General features: G+C 40.2%; 1 protein-coding gene across 2 annotated transcripts; it reads right to left on the reverse strand.

Annotated features, from left to right (window-relative positions):
• Window positions 1–18,664: 18,664 nt before the first annotated feature.
• Window positions 18,665–20,429, reverse strand: LOC147625583 (uncharacterized). 2 transcript variants are annotated; one of them, XM_086817098.1, is made up of 4 exons: window positions 20,330–20,429; window positions 20,035–20,071; window positions 19,167–19,495; window positions 18,665–18,968 (listed from the first exon to the last, which is right to left on the reverse strand). In XM_086817098.1, the coding sequence occupies exons 3-4, from the start codon at window positions 19,398–19,400 to the stop codon at window positions 18,870–18,872; spliced, it is 333 nt and encodes a 110-aa protein (XP_086673224.1). In that variant the 5' UTR covers window positions 19,401–19,495; window positions 20,035–20,071; window positions 20,330–20,429; the 3' UTR covers window positions 18,665–18,869. The 2 variants fall into 2 exon arrangements, with proteins under 2 accessions (XP_086673224.1, XP_086673225.1); XM_086817099.1 differs by having other exon boundaries at window positions 20,035–20,106; window positions 20,330–20,381.
• Window positions 20,430–21,430: the final 1,001 nt, after the last annotated feature.

Raw genomic sequence — 21,430 nt, forward strand, 5'->3', positions numbered from 1 at the left:
ATTGCCCTTGAAGCATTGCAAGAAGCCTCCCCGAGGCTTACCTTGTGGGCTTTTTGAAGACACCAACCTCCTTGCAATACATGCAAAGAGGATTACTATCTCTGCCAAGGACATGCAACTAGCTCGGCGCATTCGAGGCGAGCAAGACACGATCTAGAGATCTTAGATGTTAACCTTTTTTTTGAAGCAACTCTTTTGTTTCAAACCCCCCTTTGTAAAACAAGCCTATTTGGCTTTCATTTGTAACCTTCTGATAATTAAAATTTTAAGTTTCTCTTATAATGTCTCGGTGTCATCATGTTTGTTTAACATGGAGTGTCTATCATGTGCTAGTTTGTCACCCAAAGGCATCAGAAATGCGCCTTGAGGAGGATCGAGGAAGCTGTGCCAGAACAGTGCGAATTTGGCCTCTACAATGGCGATGTAGGCTAAAAATTCGCACTGTTCTGGCACTTCTCCCCTAGCCATTTAGGATCATTTCTGATGCATTTATAATGAAGTTGAGCACACTAATTATGAGAAACAGTAGTTTATAAGATAAAAACACCTTTAATCATGTGTAAAAATATAGTGTTTATCATCCAGTGCATCAAAATTGTTCCTAGAGGACTGGGGAAGCTATGCCAGAACAATGCGAATTTAAGCTCTACAGCGACGATGCAGGCTCAAAATTCGCACTGTTTTGGCACTGCTCTCCTAGCCACTCAAGATCATTTCTGATGCATTTATAATGAAGTTGAGTACACTAGTTGTGAGAAACAATAGTTTATATGAGGTAAAAACAGCTTTAATCATGAGTACACTAGTTGTGAGAAACAATAGTTTATACACTGTTTTGGCACTGCTCTCCTAGCCACTCAGGATCATTTTTGATGCATTTATAATGAAGTTGAGTACACTAGTTGTGAGAAACAATAGTTTATATAAGATAAAAACAGCTTTAATCATGTGTAAAATTACATTGTTTGTCATCCAATGCATCAGAATTGCTCCTGGAGGACTAGGGAAGCTATGCCAGAACAGCGCGAATTTAGGCTCTACAGCGGCGATGCAGGCTCAAAACCCGCACTGTTCTGGCACTGCTCCCCCAGCCACTCAGGATCATTTTTGATGCATTTATAATGAGGTTGAGTACACTAATTGTGAGAAACAATAGTTTATAAGATAAAAACATCTTTAATCATGTGTAAAATTACATTATTTGTCATAGGAGTGATTGGGCTATTTCTTGAGGATCCTCTATGCCTATGCTTTTGGCTATACCTATACGAGCAAGAAGCTTACCCCTAAATCCAGAACCAAAAACATCAAAGGCAAGGGATTTTTTAATCAGAACTATACATTTGCTGCGTTCAAGGCACTGTTGGATGTAGGGGCGGGGATATTGTTGAATGTACTTAAGCAGCTCAATAGGCACCCATCGATCATTGGGGCAATGGGGAAAGGAGATGGAGTGGGGAGCCAAGTATTACTCCATGTATGCAATCTGCATCTCATAATGTTGGAACGCAAGGGCGAGTGACTTTTCAAAGTCGATTTCACAAGAGAACATGACAAAGAGCTCGCTCTTGCCTGCCCACGGGGTGGTGGAGAGGAACTCACAGAAGTTGTCAAAGTGGGTAGCTATGTGAATGCAAAGAGATAGTGTGAGCTCATGCTTGGTTTCTATCGCGTGAAAATGAGAAAGAAGGCACCTTTGGCTATTTATAGTTAAAATTTAAAGTTTGGTCTTTTCACACTAGACCGCTAGATAAAAAAATTATAGTTTGTAAAAATATTAAGATTTCAATTAAATAAAGATTGGTTAAAAAAGAGCATGCTACAAAATTACAAGCATGTCATCTAATCTAAAATTGTTATAATGTCTTCATTTTTTGCCCCTTTTGTGACATTTACTTCATGTTGATCTCCATCTCCTTGTTGACTTGAAAGCTTGTCATTGCCTTCACCTCGATCCTGAAACTCTTGCCCCTCTCATGTGCATCAAAACAGAGGCTATTTTCCCATATACTCAGTTCATCTTCAAGCTCTTCCACATGCCTACTATGTGTTGGTAAGGCTATGCACCTTGCTGTGCTGAAAATTCAAGGTCCCCCATTTGCCATGATTCTGAGACCATGGTTGTTCCCTCCTTACGCTTCCCAATCTGTAAAAATATAGAAAGTGGCACAATAACCAGAAAGTGTAAGGGTTAATTCTAGACATGTAGTGGAATCAGATATACCTTTCTTCTCATCAACTTGAAACTTGACTCTTCCACATTGTCAAAGCCCATGATGCTCAAGTGTTGACGCAGGTCTGCTAGGCTCCAATAATTCTTGCTTGCTTTCTGCCACTCGTTCAATCCATCCATTTTGCATCATCATCACAGCTACCTCAATAGGCATAATTTCTTCTTCTGAGGCTTGAAGTGGGATCCATGTCGTCCCGTGCTTTTGCATCCACCTTTGGTAGTGCAGACGCATGTACAAAATAGAGCGTGCCTTCAAGAACCTGAAAGACACTGTAGAATCTACTACATTGCACTTGTACACATCACCTTGATGTGACCCCTCATTAACCTCCCAACCCTCTCCTAGTAATCCTTGAATGAGGTCAAACTGTACCTCCTTACAAATATACATTGTTTTTGTTTGGTGCATTGGCATGGAATTGAACATGTGCACAAAAACATGTAAAGAACAAAACCAATTTAGCCCTACTGACCTAGATGCCTTTGAAAACTTGAGTGATGTAAAGAACAAAACCAATTTAGCCCTACTGACCTAGATGCCTTTGAAAACTTGAGTGATGTCTTGATATCACTTACCATCTTAAACTTTAAGCATAAGATGGTCCAAGCATCAGGTTTGGTCCATTTGGGGGATTGTTAAGAGGGGGGTTGGTCATCTCTTCTAGCTTGCCGAATAAACTTGGTTTTTTATCTACAAAATATAAGTGAGAAAAGAAAAAGATATTGTTCTGTGTACAAGATCACTTGGGCTTTGAGATACAAACATTGCCTCTCCAATGGATGCATAGCATAGAAAACTCCAATGAGGCTTTGGAGTGGTTGTTCCTCAACATAATTACAGGGGAAAATATCTGCACAAAGAGACATAAGAAAATGGAGAATCATAAGAAAATTTGAAAGAAAAAATCCAATATTAGCATGTTGTTAAAGCTGTGTTTATGTTACACTGACAATTTGAAAGAAACCTTGGTCGTTTGGCCTTGAATGTACAGGTCTCCAAGGGTATACACATGTTGCACTATGGCAACCAGTCCTTCCTTCTTAGTATGCTTGAAGCCTTGTAGCCGCTTCTTCCAATGATGTAGCATATTCCCCATGGTGGTAAGAAAAGAGAAGAAGGGAAAAGAAAAGCTTGTTTTACAACAGAGGAGTGGAGAGGAGAGAAAGTTCAGGGTTTTCAGTGCAGCAATGGAAAGCTTAAAAGAGGGTTAGAGTTTGAGAATAGGCTTCCTGAACCTAGAGTAAACTAAAGAGGGATAGAGTTTCTGCAGCAATGGAGAGGGAGGGAGCTTGAGAGAGAGAAAGAGGGAGATTGAGAGGGAGGGGGCTTGAGAAGGAGGGAGAGCTTGAGAGGGATGGAGGTTCTGCACCAATGGAGAGCTTAGAAAAGGAAGAAAGAGGGAGAGGGAGCTTGACAAGGAGGGAGAGCTTGAGAGGTATGGAGTTTTTGCAGCAATGGAGAGCTTAGAAGAGGAAGAAAGAGGTTCAAAATGAGCTTTCCAAACCTAGAGTATGTTGGGGGGAAGTTTGAGAGGGAAAACACACTTTTGGGAAAAAATTGAAAATTTTTAATTTTTAGGGTTTTTAATCTGCGCGATTCTAGGTGGGGGACCTCTAAGTTTGGGCCCAAGAGGTAGGGGGACAAGAGCACTACTAGAGGTTTAGGGCATACCGACGCTAGAATACCGATGCAAATGTCGACCGAGCGTCAATATGTACGTCCTAAACTTAGAGGCAAAGAGTATGGGCGGGTAATTTTCAAAAGGGAGTATACCGACGCAGATACCAACGCTTATACCGTAGCAGATACCGATGCAGATTTCGATGCAAATATCGATGGAGATTCCGATGTAGATATCGATGCCCGTAACTTTTTTACAGCCGAGAACCTCTCATTCTCTGTTTTGCAAGGCTTGGAGTGTCAAGACAAGGTATGCGTGTCTTTCCCCTCATCTCCCTCATGCGTTTGCCTTGTTCCATTCGACCCACTCTTGATGTGTGTGTGTGTGTGTGTGTGTGTGTGTGCGCGCGCACGTGCGTGCATGTGTGTGTGTGTGTGTGGAGAGAATTAGTGAAGTGTGTGTGTAGATCTTCCTCTCTCTCCTTGGGCGTTTTGCCTCTCCCCATCTCCTCATTTTTGTGTGTGTGTGTGTGTGTGTGTGTGTGGACAGAATTAAGGTAAATGTGATGTGTGTGTATATCTTCTTCCCCTCTCTTCATCCTTCTTCTTACCTTCTTAATTATGTTTGGAGAGAGGATTTGTATGTGTGTGTTGTGAGAGATGTAGAGAGTGAGAGAGCTTGTGTATGTGCATCTATTACTAATGTATGCAATGTGTGTGTAGGTTTGTTCCTCCCACGTGTGTCCTAGCTTGCAGATCTGCTTCGAACACGCACTATCCAATCCACATTTGAGAGGTAAGCACATTACCAATTATGTTGTTTTATTACTTCTCTTTTTGTTATGTTTTAATTTGTTCTCAATTTGTAATTATTAATTGAAATTATGAGTATGCAAGCTTGTTGTTTTATGCACATATATGCTAATATTAGCATATATGTGAGTGCATAAGAAATAAATGTATGTGCTTATTTATCTTTACACACACACACACTTTGCAAGAGAGAGAGAGAGAGAGAGAGAGAGAGAGAGAGAGAGAGAGAGAGAGATAGATTTTCTTTTTGGCGCATACCCAATTTCAGTCTCTTTTTCGACTTGAAATCTAATGTCTAAGACATGCATGTCAATGCTATGTCTATATGTATATACTCTAATGTATATGTCTAAAGCACATATCCATAAGCTAATGTATATGCCTAAACAACGCTAATGTATACTTGATCTCCCTCAATGGCTGGGGAAAAGAAGCCCGTTTGACGCTTTAAATGTTATTTTTAAAATCTCCCTCAACGGCTGGGGAAAAGAAGCCCTGTTTTATGGTTTACATAATGCTTAATGATTTGTGTAATGCGTAATGATTTGCATTTAATGAGCTACATATACATGTTATCCTGCTAGATGGAGCCTCTCAATCTTGAAGAGAGAATAGCATGTCCATGCATGCGATGTAAGTACCAAATATTTCGAAAACAAAGGATTTGCAACCAGCATATTCATGATGCTGGCATATTTCCAATGGAGCGCTTACAAAATTTACGGTTTCAATCATACAACCAAGCAAGTGTGCAACCACATCTTGATAACATTGCGCCTATGAATTCTCGTCTCCAACAAAGGATGAGAATATCGGAGGAGGTAGGGACAGATGGAGCTCAATTAACAGCACCCAAGGGAATGGAAGAAGGTCCAATGGAGGAAATGTTGGATGCCTTTCTCGAGCAACAAGAAGGTGTCTTCGAGGAGCATGAACATGAAGATCATCAACCATGACATTCTCAACGATCAAATTATGAACCAAAGGAAGAGGTCATGCGTAAACTTGCATGCCTTCCACTATGCTAAATTTACAGTCAATTTTTGGATGGTCTAATACAAGTGTCACTGAACTCTTCAAGTAAGTGATTTATGGAGATTACACCTAATGTTCAACTTGTATTTGACTAAATCTTAATAGTAACAATCAGATATTGCCATACTTGCAGGCTTTTGAAAGACCAGATATTGCCATACGGCAACGAGATGCCTCCATCTCGTGCAGATGCCAAGAAGTTATTGAAATCCATAGGCATGGATTACAATAATATTCATGCTTGTCGCAATGATTGTATTCTCTTTCGCCCATGAATACGAGCATTTGCAAGAATGTCCCCATTGTGGCTCTAACAGATATAGAGCAGATGTTCAGGGGGAAGCTGTCCCAGTAAAGGTTCTTAGGTACTTTCCAGCATGTTCAGGTGCAAATCTATAGCAAGCTTGATGACATGGCATGCCACAACTCGATCCACAGATGAAGTGATGCGTGTGCCTACTAATTCACTCGCATGGAGACACATTGAAGAGAAATGGCCGGCTTTTAGGGAAGATCCTCGTAACCTCCGTCTTGGCCTAGCAATGGATGGTGTAAACTCTTTTGGTTTACGGAGCTCTTCATGGAGCACAGTGATTATGATTATGCAAATAGTTATGATATATTTGTAATGATTTTATGACATTGAAGATGCAAAGTGATATGGTTTACCATTGTTGTTTAGGGAAGTTAATGTTTGTCATATGGTCCTTTCATTGTTTACCATTGTTAATGTTTACCGTCGTAATCACTAGTGCTTGCACTAGTTGATGTTTACTAGTAGAAGGTGGGGAGGGATGATCTCAATTCTCTGACCCAACACATAGACTGCAGGTGCAAAGTGATATGGTTTACCATTGTTGTTAATCATTGTTAATGTTTGTCATATGGTTCTTTCATTGTTTACCATGTAATTTTCATTTCGCACAAGTTTGTCATATGGTTTTTTGTCCAACAGGCCATGGGTGATAACTCACCGCCGCTCAACTACAGTCCTAATTTCTCATTTAACCCTACACCTTAGGGCATGAGTCCTGACCAGTTATATGGTTTTTTCTTGTCCATGACTCCAGAGCAGAGAGCCATGGCTCAGACTTATTGGGGTTCTGGAGCAGGGACATCTGCCTCACTATCTGGCATCATGACGGTAGTTTCCCACACCTATAGGTACGACAGCAATTCCCACACCTCATACCACACAGCCTTCCACTCCTCTCAGCTCGATCTACCACTTCACATAGACGTCGCTCATGTAGTAGGTCTTTAGGGGGAGGTTGTTGTGGTGGTAGTGCCACAGATGCTATGACACCACCATGTGAGCATCCTTCTCTCTCATCTATTGATAGCACACCCATGGGTTCACCTTCCACTCCTTGGGGTGCACGTGACCATGACAACAACAAGATATACACAATTAGGGATGGGGCACCTATAATGAATAGTGCAAGGAAGACAATGAAGACACGAATTCGACAATTGTGCACTATACAATTTCACAACTCTGTTATGACTTTATGGGATCAGCAAGATAAGGAGAAGAAAAATTACATAAATACAAAGATAAAGCAAGAGTTTCAGCCATCTGACCCTAGGAATCCCGTCTCTAATGAGTGGATACAATATACAGCTCGCATTTTGATGGGGCATCGTAGGTCAGAGGCGAGGGATGCATTTAGAGAGGGGAAAGAAAAACCTGTTTGGCTAGATGATAGGGAGTGGGAAGGCATAGCTCAGGAGCTCACAGAGACACCAGAGAGGTTTCAACAACAAAGAGAGGCGGCAAGGATGAGACTCCAAACAGTAGGGGCTTCTCATCTTGGGAGTGGTGGTTACAAAACCATGCGCCATGAATTTGTAAGTATTTGTAGCAATTTTGTTTATCTAAATGTATGTATATGGGCTAAATGTTGATTTCTAAAAGTTGTAATTGTTAATCGTTTATGTAGGAGTTGGTCATGAATCGCCTATCAAGTAGGTGAGAAGTACGCTCACAAATATGGCCTTGTGGCCTTATTTGAGATGCTTGAAGCAGAAGGAGAGACCATCTATTGGGAGGCATTACCATAATGTAAGTCCTCTAAACTATTAGTATATGATCAAAATATTCATGAGTAATGTTTCTTTATCTGAAAAATACAAAAATGAGCACGGTTGTCTTTTGTGCTCTATTTTGGACAGAATGGTGATGTCTGTTTACTGCTGTTGAGTCCTGTTGACTGCAGCATGTAGCAGGCAACACCATTCTATCCAACAAAATTTACTGTTATGGTCGTCTCGGTATGTGCTTCGCTATGTGCGTCGGTATGTGTGTGGGTATGTGCTTCGGTATGTGCCTTGGTATGGCCTTCGGAGAGAGCGTCGGTATATATATCGGGTATTACCGACGCAAATACTGACATTGTGGTTTCGACGTAGATACTGGGGTTTATACCGATGATGGGGCTTTTTTAGACCCCGTTTAATGACGTCGGTATAAGCACCGGTATTAGGTTATCATGTAGTAGTGGAGTAGTAATTAGGCCCCATTAGCAAACCAAAGCCTAGGCCCCCTAGGGTCAAAGAAGTCGAAAAATGTGCACCCAGCCCTCTTCCTATTGGTTCATTCCTAATCAAAAGTTAATCCAAGAGGCTCTCTTTGGGCCCCAAAAATTCCTAATGTGCTAGTTGTAGGTAGACCTAAAATAAAATCCATAGAGATGCTTTTCCACTTACCATCAGGGATCTCTAAGGGTTGTAATAGCCCACCTATCTTAAAATGATCAACCTTATTGAACTAGCATTTTTGACAACGCAAAACATATTCTTAGACGTCTGCCATGTGAAGTCCAGGCCAATAGAATTGCCTTCTCACTAAGGCATAGGTCTTCCTAATTCCAGGATGACCTGCACTTGTACTATCATGACACTCATAAAGTATTTGGCACTTAGTGTCAGAGTCCGAGGGTACACACACTCTTCCTTTGTGTAACAAGCACCCATTATCGATGGAAAAGTGCTTCCAATGATTAAGCTCGTCCCTAGAAAGAGGAGTTAGGTGTGGAACTATTATCGAGACTCGCTACTGCGGAGTGGGAGAGATCCCTGCGTCGTGTAACAACTTTCCACACTTGCGCATATGACTAATCATGTTTGCACTTGTCTTTGAGCAAATCTAAAAAATCACTTTTCAACTCCGTGAAACTCAACGAGTTGACTTGAGGCATGTGACTTAAAGCATCCACTATGACATTGTATCAGCCCTCGTGTGATACCTTAATTGAAAGTCAAATTCTTGGAGGATTTCTACCCATCGAGCTTTACGACTTTTTAAATCTTGAGTTGTCAACCATTTGATACTCTCATGATCAAAGACAATCTCAAACTTAGCACCGTAGAGATAATGTCTCGACTTGCCTAGAGCATAAATGATGGCATAAAGCTCATGCTCATACACAGAATAATTTCGTTGCGCTCTATCCAACTTCTTGCTCTCAAAAGCTACTGGTCTTCCTCCTTGAAGAAGCATAGCACCAACTGCATGGTCACTAGCATCCATTTTAACCACAAATGGTTGATTAGGATCTACTATTGCCAATGCAGGTGTGGTAGGTGTGGCAACCTTAAGGCGATCAAAACTTTGTTGTTGGGCAGCATCCCAAACAAAGTTGTGACCCATAGCTTTTACTTAGTCCGTCATGGGAATCGCTAACTTAGCATAATCTCGTATGAATTTACGATAGAACCCTACCAACCCAAGGAATATCTGTAATTTCTTCCTCCATATTGGTTGAATGAGGCCACTTAAGGATTGCTCTACTTTCATAGGATCCATTTGAATTGCCTCGGCCAAAATTATGTGACCCAAATAATGGATCTGTGAGGCAAAAAACTCACACTTATTCTCTTAGCATAAAGTACGTTTTGCCTTAGCAATTCGAACACTAATCTTAAGTGTTACAAATGCTCTTCCTCGGTGCTACTAAAGATCAAAACATCATCAAGAAATACTATAACAAATTGACCAAGATATGGGCATAAGACGCTATCCATACGCATCATAAACGTAGCTGGAGCATTAGTTAGACCAAACGGCATAACTAAAAACTTATAATGCCCAAATCTAGTACAAAAAGTTATCTTAGGCACATCCTCCATGTGGATGCGAGCTTGATGATAGCCTGATCTTAAGTCAATCTTGCTAAAGTATCGTGAACCTTGCAGTTGATCAAAAAGTTCATCAACTTGTGGTAACGGATACCTATTCTATATTGTGATTGCATGCAAACCACGATAGTCTATGCATAAATGCATAAACCCATATTTCTTCGTCACCAATAAATCGGTTCCCCTTAGAATTACGGAAGTTGGATGGCCTCTTCTAAATTTTTAGGATATTGAGTTTTAACCTTAGTTTTATATTCATTATCTAAGCCACAAAAAACCTTGTACTTTCTGGAAATCATCCAAACCTTCGAGCTTGAGAATTATCTCACGATACTTAGAAATATATTGGATCAATGTAAGACCTTCCATCTTACGATTGTCCCAAGCATCCCAAATGCGATCCTTCTCATTCTCATGTAAGAGTCTTTCCGAAAGAGTACCTCAAAAGTAACCAATGTTGTAGGTCGATCGCTCTTGCCGAGACTCATCCACCACTTGTAGGCCTTGCCCTTAAGCGTGAGACTTGCCTCGAGCATGCGAACAACATTAGGAGAATGCTTCAAAAGGTGCAAGCCCCGTCCACTTTTGTAAAAAAGTGTTCATTGCATCTTTATTACGCTCCTTCTCTTCCCTGTGGGGATCAAGAGGTTGTATTGTATGGTTCTTGTTTCTCAAAGGTCTGTTTGATTAATGCCACAAGCTTAAGAAGGAGCTCAAGCAAATGGGGTGTGTGTATGTATTACAACTTTGCCAAGAGAAGGACAATGTGGAAGAGGAGGGAGTTTCAAATGAAGGCATGACAAGCCTCTTAGAAGAGTTTAAGGATGCATTTCAAATGCCTAAGAGTATATCACCTAGGAGAGAAGTGGATCATCCTATAGTCCTTAAACCAAATGCCCCAAGTTGGTTGACAAGCCACCATATAGGCTCTCAAAGGTGGAAAGAGATGAAGTTGCCAAGCAAGTCAAGGACCTTGTGGTGGACATGGGATGGATTGAACCAGCCGCCATATAGGCTCTCAAAGTTGGAAAGAGATGAAGTTGCAAGTCAAGGAACTTGTAGTGGATATGGGATGGATTGAACCAAGTCAATCACCATTAGCCACCACTTCTTGATTCCTGGGCATTTTGGTGTCTTGATTTGACTCCCCAGGAGTAGATGCCCCTGGAGTATCAACCGGGACACTTCGAAACCCTGAATTTGTGACCAATTGTTTAAGAGTCTCTTGCATGGTCTGTAAACTTTGAGAAAGAACAATTAAACTTTATCCAATATGCTGTGTGCGTGATTCTAGTAAAGTATGTGCATGTAAATCCACAAATCCATGATCACTCACATCCAGATCAGCCATATTGATATACAAAGATGGATGACCGCCATGCTGTTGACCCTCGTGGTGCTCGAAAACTTATGAGGTCATGGTAACAAATCAAATTCAAATGCAAGATGAAGATGAATATCTAACAAACCAGCTCATCTTGCTCGCGTCAGGCCGTATGTTGTCTGGCGGCCTTGCTATAGACAAGTATCAAGAAAAAACCTCCTCGAAAGCGAGAGAGAAAGCCTCAAGCCTCCTTCTGTGGTTGCGTGTCTCTTTCTCTCCTTCTGCCGATACGAGAGAGAGAGAGAGAGAGATGCTGTTTCTCCTTTAGTTCTTCCATGGGCTGCCAGAAACGAGAGAGAGATACTTCTCTCCTTCCTGTGAGAGAGAGAGAGAGAGAGAATACATGTTGCCTTTGTTTTATTTAATATATATATATATATATATATATATATATATATATAAATATATAAATATATATATATATATATATATATATATATTTTTTTTTTCTTTAAAAAAAATTCATGGCCGGCTGGCGTGTGCTTTAACAGCACACTTCGCTCGGCTGTAGATGCTGTTGCTTGTGGTCCCTGTTGTGACGACTGAGAACAGCTTTGCTATTTCTTCTACGTCTACTGGAGGATCAGAAACGGGAGAGAGAGAGAGAGAGAGAGAGAGAGAGATTGATTGTAGTTTCTCCTCTCCTCACGACTGCGTGCGCTGGCGGGCTTGTGTGCCGACTGCTGACGCTGTGGCTTGGGCGCCAGCGGCTGTAGCGGGTTGGCGTCTCTCCTCGTGTTGTGGCTCTGGGAGATGTTGCGCGGACTGTCAACAAACGACTAAAAGCAGCCGTGCTACGGCTTGTGCGACGGCCGGCGCTTAACACTAGTTTGGTATCACGGCCGTAGTGTTGGCGCTCAACACTAGTTTGGTACCAAAACGAGACAACTTAAGTGTCTTTTTTGGGGTTGCAAAAAAAATCAAACTCCTAATGTAGGCTTTAAAAACCAAAATGCTTCATTGGGCATGTAGAACATTATCTTATCCTTATGTAAAAACTGCTAAACATATAAAATGCTTTTTTATTTGGAAGTACATAAGCAACAAAGTAGCATATGTCTTGAAAATGAACATTTTTCAAGATTTTTTCAAATATGCAAGCATCATTCTCTCAAAAAAAAAATCCAATGATATCAATAGCATTTTTTCCAAGATATTTTGATAGCATATATCAGTCCAAGGAGGTAGAAGTTCACCAAAAAATTCATTTCCTTTCCTAGAATTTTTTCCAAAAAAGTTGCATAAAATCAGCAAGTAACGCGTATTATCAAAACTCAATCACGCCACTAAAAAATAATGTAGCCCTATCAATGAGAATGTTGATTATTGGTTTTCATGCTTGAGATGAGATAAATAAGCCATAATTTGATGTGTATGATACTAACTTAGCCTCCACTTAAGTAGGTTCTTATCGCCTAGTTCTAAAAAAACTGTAAAAAATAAAAATATAAAATTTGATCATCTTTTATAAAAAACTAATCATAACTATGCTTGCACAAGTAGTCTACACCTATAGTTACAACAAATAATGCACTTACACAGCTTTTCTCTTTGATGAAAATCAAAATTAGGCTCATAATTAGACATTTTATGTATTAAAAACAGGTTGCGCAAAAGGCCATGTATGAGAAGAAGCCCAAAAAGTGGCCCTAAAGTTTTGAAAAATTCAAAACAAAGTAGTATTTACCCTATATAACATGGGTGCACCTCAAGTTTTACATTATTAGCTTGCATATGGAAGGAGAAAAATTCATGCTCCACCTGTATAAAAAATGCCATTTCAATATTAGCGAGTCAAAAATTTATCCAATAATTGTCGTTTGATGATTCCAAGATTTAGTTTACATCATGGGCTTTCCTTTAACACCCGCTTCCGATTGGCTATGCGCTGTCTTTTTCCAAAGACTATAGAGTGCAACTTACTCTCCTCCACGCTTGTGAAAACGTTTAAAAGAGAAAAAGAAGACGTTGTTAACTGCAGTGCAGAGATTTCACAGAAGATGAAGAAAGAACCATGCTCTGATACGAGTGTGAGATCAGTCTGCGACCTCCATGAACCTGCTGGAAGAGAATAGGGCAACTCTCCACCCAACCGTAGGATATAGGAACCCTAGCCGGCTAAAATTGCCCTGATCGCCCATACATGTCTGGACTCCCTTGAACTGCCCGCCAACTCCCGCCTAGTCCTACCTGTTTCTTGATACCCTGTTTGTTGTGAAAACCATTAGAAAACAAGTATGCATTCATACCAAAAGCACAAGAGGCTTGTTTAAGGCCATAAAGTGCTTTACACAATCTACATACCTTATACTCTGCATCTTTCTAAACAAATCCAAGAGGCTATGATACATAAACCTCTTCCTATAAATCACCATTCAAAAATGTAGTTTTGATATCCAACTGATGCACATTTCAACCTTTATGCACAGCCAATGCAATAATAGTGTGGATGGTGATCATACGTGAAGTAGGTGCAAAAGTCTCATCATAGTCAATGCCCTCTTACTGGGCATATCCTTTGTTGACTAAATGAGCCTTATAGCGATCAATGGATCTCACGCTTGAATGTCAATTTATACATTCCACTTTGTGCCAATAGCACGCTTGCCTGTAGAGAGGCAAGTCACATAATTCCCATGTAGCATTTTTTCAAGGGAGGCCAACTTTGAATGCATGGTTGTAACCCAATTGTCATCCTTCAATGCATCAAAATGAGAAAGTGGCTATTCATTTAATGCGGTAGCAACAAGGGTTGTATCAACAAAATGAGATGCCTATAGAGAGGCAGCGTGTGTCCGACCTTGCATAAGTGTAGACAGCTTGCTATCACGCAAGCTAGCACAGAGCCAGCGGGAAACTCTCTGTGAGTCATGAATGGCTGCATCCTCTTCAATTAATGTATCACCTAGGGCATCCTGATCAAAGTGTAGATGATCTAGAGCAATAGGGTTGGGCTGCTTAATATGTTGATTGTCAGCATAACAGCATAGCGGAAGGTTGATTGGAGCCAAAGGAGGCTCAATGGATTCAGCACCAGTACCAAACAATGGCAACAATGTATCAAAGACACCTAGGGCATCAATTGAGGTTGGAGCTAACATGAAAGCATAGGTTGGGATGCATATTCATCAAAGATGACATCTCTAGATACAATAATCTTCCTGATGGAAGGAACAAACAGTCGGTATCCCTTGCTTTCACTAGTATACCCCATAAAAATGCATATCAATGCCTTTGCTTCAAGTTTACATCTTTGTTATGTGATGGTACATGCACGTAAGCCGGACATGCACGTAAGCCGGACATCCAAAAACATGCATATGAGTGACTACAAGGATTCTGCCATTCCGAACCTCATAAGCTGTCATAGATTTCAATGCTCTAATCAGACATCGTTTCAGCACATAGTTGGCACACATGACCACTTCAAGCCAAAATCTAGATGGCAAATCCTTGATTTTAAGCATACATCTTGCAATTTCCATGAGTGTGATTGGTACGCAATGTCAGGGACTTATGGCTGCAAGAATTTCAAGCCATGGAGAGAAATTGACGGAAAGCTGAAAATGCATCTAATTTGGCTTTCAGACCACCATACACCCAACAGAAACGAGTGTAATCATCAATGAAAGTCATAAAGTATAGAAGTCCTCCAAAAGATGATGCCCTCATAGGGCCACATAAATCAGTATGTACAAGCTACAATGGTTGAGTAGTTCGCATAGAGCCATCGTTCAGAAAGGATTGACGATGCATCTTTCCCAATATACATCCCTCGCATACATGCTTGTGTGAGAGCTGCATGAGTGGTAACTTATGAACCATAGACTGACGCTATAAATGTAGAAGAGAAGAAAAATTAAGGTGACCAAACCGAGCATGCCATAGCTCAGTATTACGCATAACCTGTGAAGTGGGAGAAACCATAGCATCATCATGAGAATCACTAGTCCTGTCATACATGTCAAGCCTGTAAGGGCCATCATGCAATGTACTAGAAAGTAGAAGCACATCGAAATTAGTTCTGTAATAAATGAAGCAGCAATGATCAGAAAACTTGATTTTAAGACCAACTTTTGCAAGTGCTCAAATAGAAATAAGATTCTTGCGAATGCCAGGTACATACAAAGTGTCAGCAAGAGTATATGTGTCCACACTACATGATGTTAACTCCACATTGCTAATGCCTTTAATGGCATGCATTATTAGCACACAAAACTGTACCACCAAACAGAGTGTCTCTCAAGGTAGCAAAATAACTTTTTACAGGAAGTGATGTGCTTTTATAACTTTTTACACGAAGTGATGTGCTTTTGTAGCACATGAATCAAAGTACTAATCAGTACCTGACAATGACAAACAAGAAGTAGGTTGATTACTGCATGTGATTGTTAAGGCATAGCGATCATGTGCAAAATTTACTTCCTGGGCATTGCCAAACAATTCATTGGTGTTTCCAGACATTTTACACAACAAATGAATACACAAAATGAAGTATATTTGACACTGGTAGTAGCTGTACGTGACTCACTGTACCTTAAATGTCTGCTCAATACATGTGCAAACTCACCAAACCAATAATCTGGGCAGAATTGACAAACATGGAATCTACAGGTCAGAATCTATTGATGCAAAATCTGCAGGTCAAAATCTACAGATGTGAAATCTGCAGATCAGAATCTGACTGGAATTAGCAGTCAGAAACTGACATGAAATCAGCAAGCCGGTAGTAGCTGTACGTGACTCAAAGTACCTTAAATGTCTACTCAATGCATGTGCAAACTCACCAAACCAACAATCTGGGCAGAATTGACGGACACAAAATCTACAGGTTAGAATCTGTTAATGCGAAATATGCAGATCAGAATCTGACGTGGAATTAACTGTTGGAAACTGACATGAAATCAGTAAGTCGTGGAAGCTGACGTGAAATCAGCAAGTCGTGGCATCAACAGGTTAGAATTTACTGACGTGGAATCATCAAGTCAGAATTTGGTGTGGAATTGGTAGGTCAAAATGTTCGAATGAGCTGATGTGGATTCTACAGATCAAAATTTGTAGGTGAAAGCCACTCTGACGCTTAATCTGCAACCTGAATACCGAACATCGAAGGTTGTAGGCGGAATGCCATATGCTGAATGTGGGAATCCAAAATCCAAATGTCGAACACCGCGAGTGCTAAAGCGGAGGGCTGAGGCACAGCGGTGGAGGGCTGAGGCATGGCCATCTAGGCAATCTGGACCATCGACCACCTTTGGGTAAACCAGTCAAGAAAGTAAACCTAGCCGCGGATTTTGCAGATCATGCGAAAGTGGCTAATGCTGAAGTGGTCAATTAATGAAAGCCGACTACTACATGCAGAAAGTTGAAAGCTGATTAGTACTAAATGCGGAATGCTGAATGTTTGAATGTTGAATGCAAAAGTTGATGGACGCAGAAGACCGATGTAGTAAGCTAAAAGCTGAAGGTTGAAAGGCTGATCGGGCATAACCGTTGGGGGGTGTAGCTGAATGGTTGACCAAGCAAAACCGATGAACGCAGAAGTCTAATGCTGAAAGTTGAAAGCCGGTACTAAAACAACAACGAGAATAACAAAACCACCATAAATCAGCGGATGTAGAAGTCCAATGTCGAAAGCTTCTTACTTGAGCTAAGTGTAGTGTGAGGGCATGCCCAGAATGTACGACATCATAAATAAATGACACCAATGTACAGAAGGAGGTAAAAACCCTAAAACTATGTAAAGTGCAAGATGCGAGAGCGTACCCAGGATGTATAGCGGCGATAACTAATGACACTAGCAATGTATAGAAGGAAGTAGAAACCCTAAATGTGTGAGAAGTGTGAGAGCTTACCCAAGATGTCTCGACGATGTAAAATAATGATACCGTTGTACCACCTACTTTGTCTCTTTAGAGAATAATGGCGTGGAGCTATTTGCTCTGAAACCAGGCTCTGATACCAATGTTGGATGAGGGAGTAGGTGCTCTACACACACACACACACATAGAGTCACATAGTGGTATCAAGCTCAGAGAACAAGAGAGAGGAGATGTGATAGCTGGAAGTACTCAATACAATGATGAGAAAATGAGTGGAGTACAAGGTACTTGTAGTTCTAGTAGGGTTGATGTGGCCAACACACTAGAGTGTGTTCAAGATGTATTATAAATTAGAGGCTAATTGAATATACAATGTTGTTACCCTTATATGTGTGTGTTTTGAAGTAAGAATCACATCCATTTAGTACTTTTGCACTTTTATCCACAATGTGTTTGATTCGATATTGCCTCTATGTGTGCACCTCTACATGTTGATGGGCCATCATGGTGTCAAACTATAGAAAAAAAATACATAACTTTTACCCTTGAGCTCTACTATGATGTTGCAACCATGTTGACTATACTTTATCTTGATAATGTTGGCACCCTGCTTCACAACAAAATACTGGAGTGATAAAATGAGATCACCCCCACGTAGACTTGCTCTAATTCACCAAAATCTATCACCGTGTCCACGGATTGAGCAGCTTGCTGGTGGCGGGCGAGAGTCAACAAGTCGGGGTTGAGAGAGGTAGACACATGTGGAGAGAGGCAAACTAACACCTAGCACATGTGGTGGTCCTTAAATGTTTCAAAAATATATAAAAGGGCCTTTTATATAATAAAATCATATAGTATATACAAGGGGTGTCTTTATAAGCTTAGTCAACTAAACAAAAGAAGCTAATTTGATTACTTACCTTTCCCAAAAACAAAAACACATCAAGTTTGATTTTCACCCTCTTAGCCAACTAGACAAAAGAAGCCCCTTACTTTACATGAAAGTGAAGCCAAAGAGAAATATCAGCTTCACGTTGTGGAAGATGGCCTTAGTCTTAGAATACAAAAGACTTTTTTGAAGTGTACAATTGAGCTACCTTGTTTTTTTGTTCTACATTTCTTAATGATTTGCTTACTAGAATATTTTCTTTTTTTTATAAATACTATTATGCTTTCTACGCTCACCTGAGTAGTCCTCACTAGTACTTGATATATACATTTTTTCAACCAGTCAAAATAAGGGGATAACTTAGTGAATTAATAGGTAACTAGGTGTGTGATAATTCATTCATTTCAAGATAAGGGCTAAGAATATCCTTGGCCTATTTTCTTTAATATCACTTGATAAAGATACACTTTAATATTGTTGTTTCTAGCACTAGTCCTTAATTGATAAAGATACACTTTCATATTGTTGTTTCTTGCACTAGTGCTTAATTCAGGAAAAAGAGAGAGTTATATTAATGTGCCCCAAAAGCCAAAATGACTTATGAGATGCAATAGTCTATAGTCTATACTAATCAAATAACTAGTAGATCTACTAGGGAGATTGAGAGAGAGAGAGAGAAAGAGAGAGAGAGAGAGAGAGAGAGAGAATATTCATGGTATTGAAGTCAGAAGATGAAATTGCATGTTAACGTTAATTGATGGCAATTTGAAAGATTCACATCATGGTACAAACAAAGGTCTTCTCACCATTTTATTTGTCACCTTGGTGTCTTTGCCTAGCTCTACAATAAGATGGTGTTTATCTCCCCCTTGTACCAATGATCATGCTGCATTTCGGGTCGTAGTTAATCACACTAATCCAAACCCTAATTGTCACACCCTACAAGGTTTAATCCTTAACTCAGCCATAATTAGATCATCAAATAGACCCTGTAGCTGGTCCTCGCTGTCCAACTCACATGTTTCTTCCAACTGCACCCATAATTAAGCAATGTGCGGTTAGCTAATCAAAGCTTAAGTCTAAGGGATACACTAACCAGTTAAAATAAACGCTCAAGGATTAAAATACGAAGATTAACATAATAAAGAGTAAAGGGACACTTAAAACACACTAAAAAAGAAGAGCCTAAGGAGGTGAGGCGAGTAAGGGATAAGGATAGGTAGGCTTACCCTGCAGTGAATGCAATGAAAATCAGTCTCTCCATTGGTAGTGAGGGTGGCATTGACGACTTCAAGCTGATTGTTCAGGAGGGTTTCCATGATGCCCGGCCAGAGGCCTTTCTTTTTGGGAACGTTCAAGGTGAAGAAAGCGTCCCTTCCACACTTGTGGGCGGACACCTGAGCGGACAAAACATTCAACTCGTTCTTGGGTGTGAAAGGATTCGCCGTCTTGCTGTTGCCCATTGGATTTGTATATATATATGTATATATACACACGCTAATTAGACCTCATCGTACCTTGTGTATGCTTGGAAAAGAAATTATCACTACATTTTCACCTGCCAATTATACAACAACAAAGATAAAACATCACATTAGCCTGATTTATTACTATTTTAAATTAAATTAAAGTAGAAAGAATGTCTCCACCGTAACCAGCACGATTTGAACCCACAGCCTTGAGGAATATGTACTGAACTACTGTCGCTCTATCTACTGAACTACTGTAGTGTTGACCTATTCACGTGATTTCTCTCACACCTAATTAAAAACAACTTCACTATTTATTTAAAAAAACTTTGCACCATTTAATGAAAAAACTTTTGTAGTAGATTAAATTTTGCACCATTTATTGAAAAAACTTTTGTAGTAGATTGATTTTTACGCGTCATGTTTTTGGGTTTGTTTAGCTTATTTTTTTAAAAAAGAAGAAGAAGAAGAAGAAGCTCAGAACAGAGAAAATGGTGTGTTGCAAAGCTGAATATTTATTTTTATAACACCCAAACACACACTAATTAAGCGTGGAGAAGCTCCATCATGTAAGAAAAATTCTAATACGATTACTAGGGTTGTGTTAAGTGGGGGAAAAAAAACTCACTGGCAATATAGGGATGATGCTATTTCGTTTAGTCTGCCTGCAATTTGAAGGAAAGCCCGGTTAAACACCCGGCTAATAACGAAGTTAAAAAACAACGGCGGTTAAACCCCTGCTAACAATGAAGTTAAAAAACAACGGCACTCGAAGCAAAACCAGAAGCACTGTGAAATCTATGATCTATCTAGCCTGCAGTTCTGACGTCCTAAAGCCTAACCTAATGGCATGCGAATGAAATAACATTAGAACAGATAAAGCTACGTAATTACAAGAACACTGAAGCAAGCTAATTAATTACCAGAAAAACTGTAAGCGGGCTGTTGCAAACAAGCGGAGAACTTGAGAAGACACTCAGAATAGTTGAAATGTCTATATATATATATATATATATATATATAGTATAGGGTTAGATTTGTGTCGACACTGCACCCTAATTTTTTTTCCCGGTTATTGGCGAGTTTTTAACTCCACTTGATTATCGGGCGGCGGGTTATTTAAGTAGCCACAAGATCGAGAGAACGCTGGCCGTTAGATCTTAATTAGCTTCCCCGTCACGTCATTATCCTCGCCCGGGGGGCGGTTGAGCTGTCATGATCGTTCTAAGCTTACCCGAATAAATTGTCAACCGCTAAGCGCATTTGTCGGTGCTAATTAACACCACCAAAAAGACAACAGTTATCAGCGTATTTACTGCTTTTGAGAGGACAAAGTGTTATATCACAATTTATAGTAACTAATAAGTACTTAACCTAGTTGTACATTTCACCTCCTCGTGCAACTTTTTGATGACAAGAAGTTGGGATGTCATCTTCCAAAAGTCTAGGACATTGCTCGGAAAAAATGTTTTTTTTCAACCCTTAGAATTATAGACAATGCTTAGGCTTAATCGGAATTTGGACTTAAAAATCACTAGAAATGGAACAAATACCGGGATCTATAACTCAAGTGTGCAAATTTCAACCCTTAAAATTAAAGGCAACGTTGAATTGTGACTGGGATTTCCAAATTTCAGCTGAAAAATGTGAGCACTGGTCTAGGACTTTCTTGCTAGGGGGGCAATTCCCATGGTCTCATGGTGGTCGTGAGTTTCTTTGCCTGTGGAATGCAAGCCTCGTGGCCCAAGCACCCTTGGTTTCAATTCACATCCCTCCACCAACGAAACTAGATTTCACTATTTTGATGTCAGTCTCGCCGTGACCACGTGGGGGGGGGGGCTTAATTCATTTCCTTCACACGAGGTAGAAGGGGCTAATACTGATGCTTATATTGAGGCTGATACTAATGCTTTTATTGTAATAGAAAGAATAGAAATATTGAGGCTGATTTGGAAGAAGGCATGCAACCACTCAGATTGCAGAGATAACACATTTTGAGAGGAATTGTTAACATAAATTGTAAT

Source organism: Cibotium barometz, chromosome 23, assembly GCF_041138505.1.
Source record: "Cibotium barometz isolate CiBa-2024 chromosome 23, ASM4113850v1, whole genome shotgun sequence".
In the NCBI taxonomy this organism is placed as follows: Eukaryota; Viridiplantae; Streptophyta; class Polypodiopsida; order Cyatheales; family Cibotiaceae; genus Cibotium; species Cibotium barometz.

What these genes read in the sequence shown, in the direction of transcription:
- LOC147625583 (XM_086817098.1), bottom strand. Translation starts at nt 19,400, where the DNA reads ATGGGCAACAGCAAGACGGCGAATCCTTTCACACCCAAGAACGAGTTG. An exon ending in TTCATTGCATTCACTGCAGG is followed by an intron (nt 18,969 to 19,166) that starts GTAAGCCTACCT and finishes TTATGGGTGCAG; the next exon opens with TTGGAAGAAACATGTGAGTT.